This window comes from Colossoma macropomum, unplaced genomic scaffold (genome assembly GCF_904425465.1).
Source record: "Colossoma macropomum unplaced genomic scaffold, Colossoma_macropomum, whole genome shotgun sequence".
NCBI lineage: Eukaryota > Metazoa > Chordata > Actinopteri > Characiformes > Serrasalmidae > Colossoma > Colossoma macropomum.
In genome coordinates this window covers 35,285,386-35,298,707 of record NW_023494793.1, presented here as the reverse complement: position 1 = coordinate 35,298,707, position 13,322 = coordinate 35,285,386, and the positions used below count along the sequence as shown (strand labels likewise).

The following is a 13,322-nucleotide window of genomic DNA, read 5'->3' as shown; positions in this document are numbered from 1 at the left end:
GCATTACACAATTTTACCAGCCTTTTGTTGCCCCTGTCCCAACTTTTCTGGAACATGTTGTTGGCATCAAATTCAAAATAGGCATATATTTTTCAATAAACAGTATAATTTCTCCGTTTCAACATTTGATGTGTTGTCTTTGTACTATTCTCAATGAAATACAGGGTTTAAATGATTTGCACATCATTGCATTTTATTTTTATTTACATTTTGCACAGCGTCCCAACTTTTTTTGGAAATGGGGTTGTACATGTTTTGTTGATTTTCTTATAAACTTAAACTTTTCTTTAACTTAAGAATAAGTTAACACATCCTCCACAGAGAACAAACTTCTACACACTTTAATGCATAATTGTTACTGTTACTGTTTATTATCAGTGTAACATTTAACATAAAACGTGGCCAGTGCACATTTTGTATTTTGTACTTCTTTTTCTAATATGTTAAACTCTGCAAATAAATAGAAGCTGTGCAACAACTTGTCTACAACTTGCAGAAATATGCCAGATTTAAGTGTGTTCTCTGTGAAGGATGTGTTAACTTATTCTCACTTAGAAAACCAACAAATCATGTCATTTGACTGGGGTGCAACAGTGGCAGACGGAACCAGATGCTTGCAGCAGAGGCTTGGATTAGAGTTTTAATAACAAAGGGGTCGTCCAAAATCACAGTCGTATATCCAAAGCAGAAAGTCGAAAACCAGATAACCAAAACAGAACAGAAGGGAACAGCCAAAATCACAGTAGTAATCAGAAAACAGGTCATACACGGGAAAGCAATCCGATACACAGGGAGACCATTCAGTACGCACATGGGTGACGATACTTCACAAAGATCTAATCTAAAGCCTGGACTTATATACTAAACTAACTGATGATGTGATGTGGAACAGGTGTGAGTGCAAATCAGAAGTCTGGGGAAGAGGAGTGCTAATAGGTGGATTGGTGAGAGTCTGTAGTCAGGTGAAAGTCCGTGGTCATGTGATGCAGCAAGGAGTTCTGGGAATTGGAGTCCTGGGAGGCCCCGTCATCAGAAGTAATGACCAGGCCGGAGGGAGGCATGACATGAGGGCGTTCAAACAGTTGCTTATGATTGTATGTTGCGTAACAGTTGATGCCTAAATTTTGTCTGTACTTGTTACATTTTTGTGTGTTACACTGTGTCGGAAATTATAATTTGGGTGTGCGGTTTACATGACGCTAACTGATGTAGCATAAACTTCCATTACTTGTTAGCTGCGTTAGCCTCATAGCACCTGACCAAGCAAAAGAAGCCAACTTTCCACTATCCTGTCCACTCTTGACCAGTTTATATTCACTAGAACAAGAAATGCACAACATGTTCCCACATCAAAGACCACTCTTTGGTCTTTCAGGTCTGCTGACTGAGGTGCAGTGCCAGTCAAAGAGGTTGCGGAAGGGGGCCAAGCACCGAGGAGACTCGCTCTCACAGCTGACCACTGAGGACGAGGAGAACTCAGAGAGCAGAAACGTCTCCTCTACCAGCAGGCTGCCTGCACCGACACGGGTACATCCTCAATGCCTAAACCACAGCTGTTCTCTTATAGTGAAGTGTTGGACTGTTCTGATTACTCAATTAAAGTGAAATTAATTCCATTATTTATTCTGACATTGTCTCAAAATAATAACAAGCATGTTGAAATTGATTACAAGGCTTAATTATTTATAGACTGACTGCACAATGGGGGTTATTTTATTATATTTGTATCTGAGAAACATCGTTTATAATTGTAAATTACACTACTAATCCAATTAGTATTCATTTTCATGGTCTGTGAGAATGATTGGCTCATGAAAGAGGCTGTGTAATACAAATAGAAATGTAAATTTCTGTGTCTTTTAGGTGTCATTGGGTTTATCCAGAGAACAGAAATGTGTTCTGAATAGAATTGTGGAAGCGTATCGTCGCTGCAGAGCTCATGATGGCACACACTGCCGGGTATGTCTCTTCATGATTTTGCTGCATGTCATTTCAAAAAGCATTCATTATTCAGTTATTAATCTTAGTACCTATTTTTTGGTAACTGCAATGGAATGAATATGCAAGTTTCAGTAGTTTTGAAAGTGAGGAACTGAAGTGTAAGCCCACATTTAGGCCCAAGTTTAGCTGTTCTATCATAGTCCTAGTCTTAAAGATCCTGCATTTACCATGCAGGGGTAGAAAAAGAACAGAGAAACTGTACTTAAGTGAAAGTATGAGTACTGTGTCAAGATCTTACTCAATAAAATGGGTAGTGTGGAGCCAATATACACTTGAGTAAAAGCAAAAAACTATGAACATTTAAATGCACTCAATTAAATAAAAGTGACAAAGTATGTTTTAATAAATTTAAAGTTTTCTTTGTTTGGCCTTTAGCATATAAGCATATGTATGGGAAGATTCGTATAACATTAATATGAAAATATTATATGAATTTGGTATATCTATATATATCTTATATATATATATATATATATATAAAGGAGCCGATTTACGAGAGAAAAAGGGAAAAATCTGGAGGCCTTTGAGATTTGTAATGAGTACTTTTGAAGGTCTAAATGAGAATGTAAGAAGGAAAAGTGTATATTTTTGTTTTGGAAAGGTAATTTTGTAAAAGTACAAGTATTCAAATTTAATAAAACTCAAAAGGGAATTCTGTCTTTTTCCCACAAATGTTGGTAAAATTCAGTTGTTGAGATGTAAAAAGTAATTTCAATCGGTTTAATGTGAAATAGTTTGTTGTACGAGAGCTCACTGGCTTTACACGTCTTCTGAGTTTGTATACAGTGTTGATGATGGTAAAATAGTGGTAAATCTGAAAACATAAGTTTTCCTTTGGTAATATTTTGCTTTACAATCCCCTGCATAAATGGATTCTGTAAATATTGATGCTAAAAGATGACCTCAAAACATTGTTTCTGGCATGAGGCAGTATATTCATTACCATTTCTTGTAAAAAAACAAAAAAAAACAAACAAACAAAAAAAAACACTTTCTCCGACGTAGCTTCCAGAGCATTAAACTCTTCAGACGACTGGGTCCTATTGATGGAAAAGTTTGAATAAATACTCCCTTAATCAATAATCAAATACATTAGGCATCCATTCGGGTCTCCGGAGACCATTTTTCACTTGATGCTCAAATAAAGTGAAGACCTTTTTCATTTTTGATATTTTTTGAGAACTTATTTATAATAGTTATTAGTGTAAGCGTTCAGTCAGAATTAGAGATTAATTATATGTTATATTATATATTAATATTATATATGAATTATATGAGGCCTTGGGCTGTAGGGATAGCTCTTGGTCCTGACTGTACAGAAATTTGGACTTGTTTTGTCTCGAACAGCCTTTTACATGAAACCACTCTGAATGACTTTGTTTACATCTTAACAAATTAATTATGTAGAAATGTTGAAAAATCACTTGAATTCCCTTTTAAGTAAAGCACAAATCTTCCAAAACCACACTTACCATAGTAGCAGAGTACAGTTAGAGTTCTACAGCGCTCTTGCACCACACAGTTTGGTGTTGTCTCAGTTGATCAATCAATTTATTGAGTGATTAATTTACTGCTGTGATGTCATTAAACTTGTAAATGCCACACAAAGATTGTGTGTTAACTGGTGTGAAACTAAAGACATTAGGCTGGCAATATAAGTACATTAGCCTTGATGTAATTACTTCTGCTGAACAGTTCATCTCCTAATGTTATTGTCTCTCAGGTGCCCCAGTGGTCAAGTTTAGAAGTGGGTGGAGATCGTCTAGCTGACCTGACACCTCTGCAGACAGAAAGGCTTCTGCAGTTCTCTAAAAGCATACCCGGTTCGATAGCTTTCTTTTTTCACACTCAGAAGCACTGGTGTTTTCTGGTCAGGACTGATTAGCTGACCTGTGTTTGTTGTTTGTTGTTCAGGCTTTGACCTCTTGGACAATGCTGACCAGAGCATTCTTCTCTCCAGCTCCTCCGTGGAGGTCATGTTCCTGCTCTCCGCTCAACAGTTTGCAGAGAATCCGTCCTCTTATAGTGCAGGTAGGGCTGTGCTGATCATGGTAGTCTGCACTGAGTTTCTAGATAAGATTAAGTCCAGAAGCCTGTGAGAAAAACATTAGTTTGTTATGGTCAGTAAGCTTGATGCTCTCTTTTTCATCAGCTCTGTATCCTGGAAGTGGTTCCTCTGTATCCACTCACAACTGGGTGAAAACCTTACAATCTAAGGCCAACAGCAGCCATGAGGTCATACTAAACTCAGGTACTGCCTGCAATTTAATGCTCATGTATTATATGTTTTAATGCCTGGGTTCATACAAATGTTAGAATTGTTAAATTACAGGGGTTTCCAGAAATGCTTTTGCTTTAAAGGGCCACAGGAATCCAAATGTTTGATATATCACATAATAATGTTTAAAGTTTTGAAAACATAGCATTAACTCTCCAGTCCATAGAGGCCATGTAGGGAAACTGAGCTGCTAAAATAGTCTGTTTTGATTTTGTTGTGCTTGTGATGTCACAACCATGAACATGTTTACATGTTATTGCCCTTTCAGCTTACAACAGTTTAGCATGCCCGTTGACAGGGATGTGATAAGGAGTGTTGTTACAGTGCATTTTAGCCAGAATGAGTGATACGCAATACAGACCTGGCAATCAATTTACTCATACCAGGCTTAAAGGCACATGTGTGTATATATATATATATATACTATATATATATATATATACATCTATATATATATTATATATGTATATATATATATATATACACACACACATACATACATACATATATATATACATATATAAAACAATGTGTATATACATATGACATTGTTATTATTGTGATTGCTAAAAGAGCTTTGAATATATCTATACTTCTATATGCTCCTTTATTCTTTTGTGTTTTTTATATGTTAGGGCTGTATATTTTTTACACTGCATATGTACACTGTGTATGATACATGTATATATATATATATTTATACATTTATCTTTTTGATCTTTCATTCATAATATTAGCAAAACCAAATCTTGTCATTAAATAAATATTTTTCTTACATCTATGTGTCCCACAACTGTTGGCACCCCTTGAAATTCTTAAGAGTGAAATGAAGTGAAGTATACTCCCATTCATATTTTATGTTTTACAGTTCACCTGAATGATTAGGAACACTTAAATGGTCAGCCATGACCTCCTGATTCACTGTGGAAAATATATGAGATGAAAAACAGGCCAAATTCCCTCAGTCATCCATCTCTATGAGAAAGACCAGAGAAAACAGCCATCATGTGCAACAAAATGTTGTTGAGCTGCACAAATCAGGAAATCAGAAAATATAAGAAAATATTTAAACAGTTGAAAATGCCTATTTCCCCTGTCAGGGAAATAATTAAAAGAAAGTTTTAAAGAAGTTTAAAACAACTATAGATGTTACGAATCTGCCAGGAGGAGGATGTAAGTTTATACTGACCCCACACACAGTGAGGAGGATGGCACGAGTGGAGAAAGAATCTCCAAGGATCACAGATGGGGAATTGCAGAAATGAGTTATGTCTTGGGGTCAGAACGTCTCCCAAACCACAAACACCATCTACATAACCAACCCTAAATTGTTTGGAGGAGATTGCCAGAAGAAAGCCTCTGCTGTCAAGACCCAACAAACTCAAGCTCCTACAGTTTGCCAAGTGTTACTGGACCTTTCAGTGGGACTGTGTTCTGTGGTCAGATGAGACCAAAATAGAGGTTTTTGGCAACAAATGCCAGAGGTGAGTTTGGCGTAGACACAAAGACAGCCATGCAGAAACGTACCTCATCCCCACTGTGTTGGTGGATCTGTGATACTGTGGGGCTGTTTTTCTTTCAAAGGCCCTGGACAATTTATTCAGATACAAGGTATCACAGACTCCATCAAGTACCAGCAGAAATGATATCAAAACCTGACTGCTTCAGCCAGGAAGCTTAAACTGGGCCATGGTTTGGATCTTCCAGCAGGACAATGATCCCAAACACACCTCAAAATCAACACAAAAATGGGTTCACTGACCACAGAATTAAGGTTTTACTGTTTTTACTGCCATCCCATAGAAAACCTGTAGGATGAGCTGAATAGGAGAGTCCACAGTGTGCAGCCTAGAATCTGAAGGATCTGGAGAAGTTCTGTATGGAGATCCTTTGCCATGTGGTCTCTAGTCTCATTAAGCATTATAGGGAAAAAAACTCAGAACTCTTTGCCGAGTGAGGCTGCACAAACTGTTAAATGAGCGGTCAACAACCGTGGCTCACACAGATTAGAGAAAAATATTTATTTCTTAGTAGGATTTAGGGATTTCTTTCAGTCGTTGTGCTTTTTACAGCCTGTTTTGCTCATGTTTACCAGGGATTCCAATAGTTGTGGAGGGAACTGTATATATATGTATATTTTTAAGGACACTATATTTCTCTTTAGCTGCTATTGCATAGTGTTGCATATATTTTCGTTTGCGCTCGTACTGCATACTGTGAACGTGTTCTGTTTTTATGCCTTATGTTTTTATGAAATAAGAATTTCTTTGTGCAGTGCAACTGTCTGTTTTTCTGGGCATATGACAAAAAAAACCCTGAAACTTTAAGAACAACCAACAAATAGTGAGAGCAATGGAACAGTGCTCAGCTGACCATAGTGAAATGATCTTATAACTGATCACTTTACACAGCCCATCCTCATGCAATGTAGTATCATAATCAACTTTAAATCTACATACAAAAATTATTTTGTGAGTTCAGACCCTGCCTTCTATATGGTGGTAGTGTGAGGGAGGACTGAGTGAGGGAGGGGGAGAACTCTGAGAACTTGGGCTGGAGTTCTGGGCAGCTTCTGCCTGTAGCTAGAAGGCCAGACCCCCCCCCACCATAGCTGTGTTAGGACTTATGTAGGACCGAGGAACAGGGAGGAGATGGGGTGGCGGTGGAGACTGCGAAAACTTCGTCACAGGAATGGAAAGTGAGGATGTGAATTTATAAGGTGTTAGATTGGAAGAAGGAGGGGTTTCAGACATGTTCCTCCCCCCAAACTTCAGTTATAACATAACTACATTTTATAACAATAGCCATTGTAAACCTGGACCATGATCTCTTTTCTTCTCTTTCTTGTCTTTTCCTTTAAGCAGGGTTGAGTGAAGAGCTCTTGAGGCCGGTGCTGAATTTCTTCCACAGTATGACAGCCATCGCTGTGACTGAGGCTGAATACGCTCTTCTAACTGCTACTGCGGTGCTCTGCTCAGGTCTGTGGCCCTAAGTTAATGCTAAAAATGGAGAATTATCCTGCTCTCAGTTGAAACATTGTCAAGGTGCGTGTGTAGTCTGCGCATATCTTAAGGCTATTCTAGGACCGCTTATGGACACTGTCCTAATTGAATTCTTGGTAGAATGATGCTACGCTTAATATGAATTTGAAGAGCCAGACTGCATGTTGAAAAATGTTTTATTCCTTATTTTATTCTTTTTTAAATAAAGAACAGGCACAGTCCAGCGAAAAATCAGATTTACACCAACCCTTTACTAAGGGGGTCTGGGGAGCATGTTTTAAAGGACCCCAAAATGTCTGTAGATCAGAAACGTTTAGCGTAGCAATAGACGGAATATTGATCAAAAATGACTATTTGGTTAAGTTGGCACACAGAGTGTCTGTCTCTTCACAGCATGTTAAGCACAGATCTTTTACAACTTAAATACTTCATCTGTCCACAGATCACAGATTAAACAATGGTATTAAAGTCAAGCAGAGCTAGTTTCCTCTCTCTTAGATAAGATATGTTATAGATTGGCACAGTCTCAGTTTGTGCTACCAGATAGAGTGTGACTTAGTGTTCTGTAATTGTTCTGTAGTGTAGATGACATGCTCATAGAGACATCTGACAGTTCAAAAATTATATATTATCAACCATTTATTAAATTTAGTCTCACAAATAAGAAATATATAAAAAAGGAATAACATTTACAAAAACTCAGTATTTATTTTAACTGAAAGCTTAAACAGAACTCACTCACTTTCTTCTTCACTAGCCTTTATCAGACCTGCTTCTTCAGCTCTCTCAGTCTCCTTCAGTGCTCCTTGCATGTGTTTAATGTTATTTCATAAACAAATGCAAAACGTTTCAGAAGAACTAGATTTACAAGAACTCAGTCAGTTAATTTATTTAGTTTGAACTGGCAAAACTCTCACCTGACTGTCCTTCTATGGAGCTGCCACCTTGTGAAAACCATCTACAGATTGAGGAGTTGAGGGATAAAGTTAAAACTGTGTTACAATTATCAAAACACCAGTGTTATTCGTATGTAGTATAAATACTTGGCTCTTCAGCTCACTAATGAGTCTGATATGATTGGCTTACAAACTTACGAGTCTGATATGATTGGCTTACAACTTTCGAGGTCTGATCGGCTTCCAACTTACAAGGTCTGATATGATTGGCTTCCAACTTACAAGGTCTGATATGATTGGCTTCCAACTTACAAGGTCTGTTATGGTTGGCTTACAACTTATGAGTCTGATGTGACTGACCTACAACTTACGAGGTCTGATATGATTGGCTTAAAACGTATGAGGTCTAATATGACTGGCTTACAACTTGTGAGGTCTGATATGATTGGCTCCCAACTTACAAGGTCTGATATGGTTGGCTTACAACTTACGAGTCTGATATGATTGGCTTCCAGCTTATGAGTCTGATATGATTGGCTTCCAACTTATGAGTCTGATATGATTGGCTTCCAACTTATGAGGCCTGATATGATTTGTTTACAACTTACAAGTCTGATATGTTTGGCTTACAACCTGTGAGTCTGATATGATTGGCTTAAAACTTACAAGGTCTAATTTGATTGGCTTAAAACTTACTAGTCTGATATAATTGGCTTACAACTTACGAGGTCTGGTATTGGCTGAGCTGGTGTTTTCCCCAGTTGTAAAAATGGAAGAGAACTGCTGTCTCCTGTCGTTATGTTAGAAAATCTCTGGCAGCTCAGCCTGAAGCAGTATAGTGGCTTAGAGCAGCAGCTGAACTAATCCTTCAGCTCCAATAATGATATCTGTCTCTTCTCTTGTTCCTCTCTGCTGTGTGCGTGAGGCAGACAGGCCGGCTCTGCGTGCGGTGAGATGTGTGGAGAGTCTGCAGGAGTTTATCCTGGATCTGCTCTCCAAGGTGTGCAGGAATGGCGAGGGCGCTGCCGTTGGGCCGTGCCGCTTCGCCCGGCTGCTGGGCCGGCTCACTGAGCTCAGGACGCTCCGCCACAACCACCTCACGCTCCTACCACAGCAGCCCTGGGACATGCAGCACTGAGAGCGGCTTCAGGAAAACAGAGAGGACTGGGGGACCCCAAAGCGCTGATCAGCTCCCCGTGTTCATAGACACGTTTGAGTAGGAATACTGTGCTGAATCCAAGTTGTGTACTAAACACTAATTCTAACTGTTTTTTGAGCATATAGTGTGTAGTGTAAACATGAGTGCTGAAGAGAAATATACTGAACAAATCCAATATGCATTTTTAGAACCGGTCAGTTTCATGTTGAGTATGGTCAGAGAGGATGCTTGAAGCTAGAGCTGCAATGTAATATTATTTCTAGGAACCTGGTCACATGGTTTTGAGAGAGAGGGGGGAGTCCTAATCACACCAGCGGAAAATTCTGCCCATTTTATAAACCGTCAGCAGTTATTTTCGCCTCTCTGGTGATTACTGTGCCCATTTTGGTGATTTCTAGGCTTTGACTATTTTATGCCTAAAACTGCTGCTGGTGTGATTAAAATATCTGACGCTGTCAAAAGCTGACACAACATTTTTGCAGGTTCAACTTTTTACATGTATGACGCCGTATAAAAGTTGTATTGCATGATACTACAGTGGCATCTCTGCGTTTAACCCAGCAAGCTATTGGGAAGTCAGTGATTAGTAGTGCACCTGGTAAAAGGGCCAGTCAGTATAAGTAAAATCAGTAAGGTCTGCCTGCAGACTGCAGACTGCAGATGCACCATTTTCAGGGTCTTACTATTGTATATCATTGTGCTACTATGAAACATGAGAGTTTTAACATGCCACAGACATGAATTAGAAGTCTGAAGTAGTGCAGCTAGGCCAACTATGATAGATAAAGTTACCACACGTAATAGCAGGAATTCTTCTCTGGTCTCGTTACCTCGACAAATCAAAACGTTTGCACATCATTGACGGAGCAGAAAATATTTTATCTTGTGTATAAGATGACGACTGCCCCTCATCTGATGTTAAACTGTTCGCTCTAGTGTTAGCTCATCCTGATTTAACCCACAGCAGCCTTTTGCTTTTGAATGACTGAGGCAGCTAATTTTTAAACTAAAAAACCCTGTGCTGCTGGTTTTGTTAAGTAAAAGTAAGCATACAGTCCTGTTGGTCTGTTATGTAGATATTATGGATTAACAAATTATTGTCAATGTCGCCCAATGTCTCAAATTTCAATCTGTCTGATCGAAAACAGTTTTGCCCACTCTGCATGCTGTGATGAGTCATTTAGAGGAAGATATAATGACTGGCTTGAAAAAGGTGTGTGAAGTTCACAGCATCACGTCTGTGATACTAAACAGACTTCTGAGAAGCATTTAGCAGCTTTAAGTGACAAATTCAGATTCAGATTGAGATTAATTTTTCGTCACTCCAGAACATGTTGCACATGAAAGGGAACAAAATGAGGTACTCAGGTCTCGGTTTGAGTAGCAGCAATAATAAAATGAAAAAGAAAGCACACAGTGAACACCAGTAAAAATGAAAAACATAAATAAATGTATAAATATAAAGTGAGCAGAGTCTGGATAGGAATAAGACAATGAACATCCAAAAGATAAACAAGGTGGCCAAGTGGGCCCTGAATTGCAGCAGTGCCCTGATATGAAACAATAGTAGTAATAACAGCAGGTTGTCACTCCAATTGTCCACTGAGGGCAACAATTGTACAGTAAAGATTGTAGAATTTTCAGTCTATAAGTGCAGAATTTATATCCAGATATCCTCACGTGCTTCCCGATGTGTAAAGATTTGTTTGCACGAGTCTTTTCTTGTAGCCCTGTTTTACAAATCACTTGCACCTGTGTTGCACTAGAACAGTTGTCTGTGCTTGAATATTTTGCAAGTCAGTGGTCCTTTCCTGTAGGCGGTTCTTTGCCATGTAAGTGACAAAATGCACGAGACTCTCTGACAATATGCTCGCCGATAATGTGGCTTGCGAGACGTGTAAATAGTGTAGCACTCCTCCACATGAGCGTCTTTGCTTCTTCAAAGAAGTGCAGTGAAAAGAACAGTTCCATGATGATACTTGTTTGTATTTTGGATCAGTCTCATCCACAAAAGACCGGTGGGGCTGCAGGTCTTCATTCCAATCCAGCAGAAGCGTACCACGTTTAATCAGTCGGTCTTAATCTTAATCTCCAAACCGTCGATTAGTTGCATAAGATTGGTTGGATTGAAAGCCTAAAGCCACTCTGGCCCTTTTTGGATTAGACTGGTGAGCCTGGTCTTATAGTATTAGTGTTTAGTACACATGGACTACAGCACTGGTCTAGGATCCTCCTCTTCATGGTTAGTCACAAAACCTGATCCTAGATCAGCTCACTAACTCTAAGATGTTCTGTGACCACCGCATCCTCTGCTACAACAAAACAGCAACTTATTTTTGATAATACAATAACCTGATTCAGTGTACTGTACTCTTGTACGTTTTACTCATTTTACCTTAGAGAGTTGCCTATATTTTACATTCAAAATTCAAGCCTAAAGGTCTAATGAAAAAAATTCATATGCAGTAAATAAAAAATTATGTTTCTAAAGATGTCTGGTATGTTAGAACTACACCTCTTCTATTTCATGACTGTGGCTAGATTACGTATTTTACATATACATAAAAAGTTAGTTCTCATATTGCCTACATGACACTAGAGGGCGCACATGATAGAGCGAACGGAGCTAAATGTCTAAAAATGTCGATTAAACGTTTTCGATCATTCACACTAGAACATACTCTGATAAAGTACAAAGATGTACTAAAGCTTGGACGTGTAAATAAAAAAAATAAAAAATAATGAAAAACGTACCAATAGCTTCTTGTTTATGTAAAACAAGTAAGCTTAAGTAAAGCAGTTTGTCATCAATATAAATAAGCTACTTTAGACTGGTAACTGGAGTTGAAAGTGTTAAAACTATGACAACGACATTGAAAAAATGTGCTGTTCTATACTGATATGTAAAAAATACTAACCATTTTTGCAAAAGCTCCTAAGGCCCCAGTTCTATTTGGATTTGAGCGCCCTCTAGTGTCTAATCATCACAAAAGAGAACTTCTCTGGTAGATTCTCTCATATATCACAATATACACCGATCAGGCATAACATTACGACTCATCTGTCTCTCTGCATACTTTGTTAGCCCCCTTTTTCCCTGTTCTTCAGTGGTCAGGACCCCCATGGACCCTCACAGAGCAGGTACTATTTAGGTGGTGGATCATTCTCAGCACTGCAGTAACACTAATGTGGTGGTGGTGTGTTAGTGTGTGTTGTGCTGGTTTGAGTGGATCAGACACAGCAGTGCTGCTGGAGTTTTTAAACACCTCTGTGTCACTGCTGGACTGAGACTAGTCCAACGACCAAAACTATCCAGCCAACAGTGTCCTGTGACCACTGATGAAGGACTAGAGGATGACCAACACAAACTGTGCAGCAGCAGATTAGTTATCATCTCAGACTTTACATCTACAAGGTGGACTGACAAGGTAGGAGTGTCTAATAGAGTGGACAGTGAGGTCCACTGGGGGCTCCTGACCACTGAAGAACAGGGTAAAAGGGGGCTAACAAAGTATGCAGAGAAACAGATGGACTACAGTCTGTAATTGTAGAACTACAAAGTGCACCTATATAGTAAGTGGAGCTGATAAAATGGACAATGAGCGTAGAAACAAGGAGGTGGTCATAATGTTATGCCTGATCAGTGTAACTATCACTGTAGAGCCCCCTGTTTGTGCCATGCAGTACTGCCATAACCCATTCATAAAGGACATTCACACATGTCCATGCAGCCAGTGAGGCCACAGGCTAAACACTTAAGACTGACATGAGCCATCCTGAAGGAATTTCACACAGGAGAAAGAAGCATCAATCATCCATTCCTCTCTGTGTGCTTATCGAATACCCTTCATATTTCAGATAATTATTACTTCAGTGTTCCCCACAAGCCTTTCCTGTGCAGGCCTGTGCTTGACCATTACAACGAACAGTAATTTAAATAGAACAAATACAAGCTTATTAGTATTAGAGGTACTGATAAAGTAGTA

At 38.9% G+C, this 13,322-nt stretch overlaps 1 protein-coding gene across 3 annotated transcripts in view; it reads left to right on the top strand.

Annotated features, from left to right (window-relative positions):
- The window catches only part of nr1h5 (nuclear receptor subfamily 1, group H, member 5), a 29,883-nt gene extending 18,057 nt beyond the window's left edge, over positions 1-11,826 (top strand). For 2 of the 3 annotated variants that reach the window (XM_036579364.1, XM_036579363.1), the window contains exons 5-11: positions 1,376-1,527; positions 1,864-1,959; positions 3,725-3,824; positions 3,916-4,032; positions 4,154-4,252; positions 7,144-7,257; positions 9,107-11,826. In XM_036579364.1, coding sequence (XP_036435257.1) covers positions 1,376-1,527; positions 1,864-1,959; positions 3,725-3,824; positions 3,916-4,032; positions 4,154-4,252; positions 7,144-7,257; positions 9,107-9,315 — 887 coding nt within the window. In that variant the 3' untranslated portion in view covers positions 9,316-11,826. Of the gene's footprint in view, positions 1-1,375; positions 1,528-1,863; positions 1,960-3,724; positions 3,825-3,915; positions 4,033-4,153; positions 4,253-7,143; positions 8,408-8,492; positions 9,064-9,106 lie in introns of those variants that run through there. The other variant, XR_005007679.1, reaches the window with a different exon arrangement.
- The last annotated feature ends 1,496 nt before the right edge of the window (positions 11,827-13,322 follow it).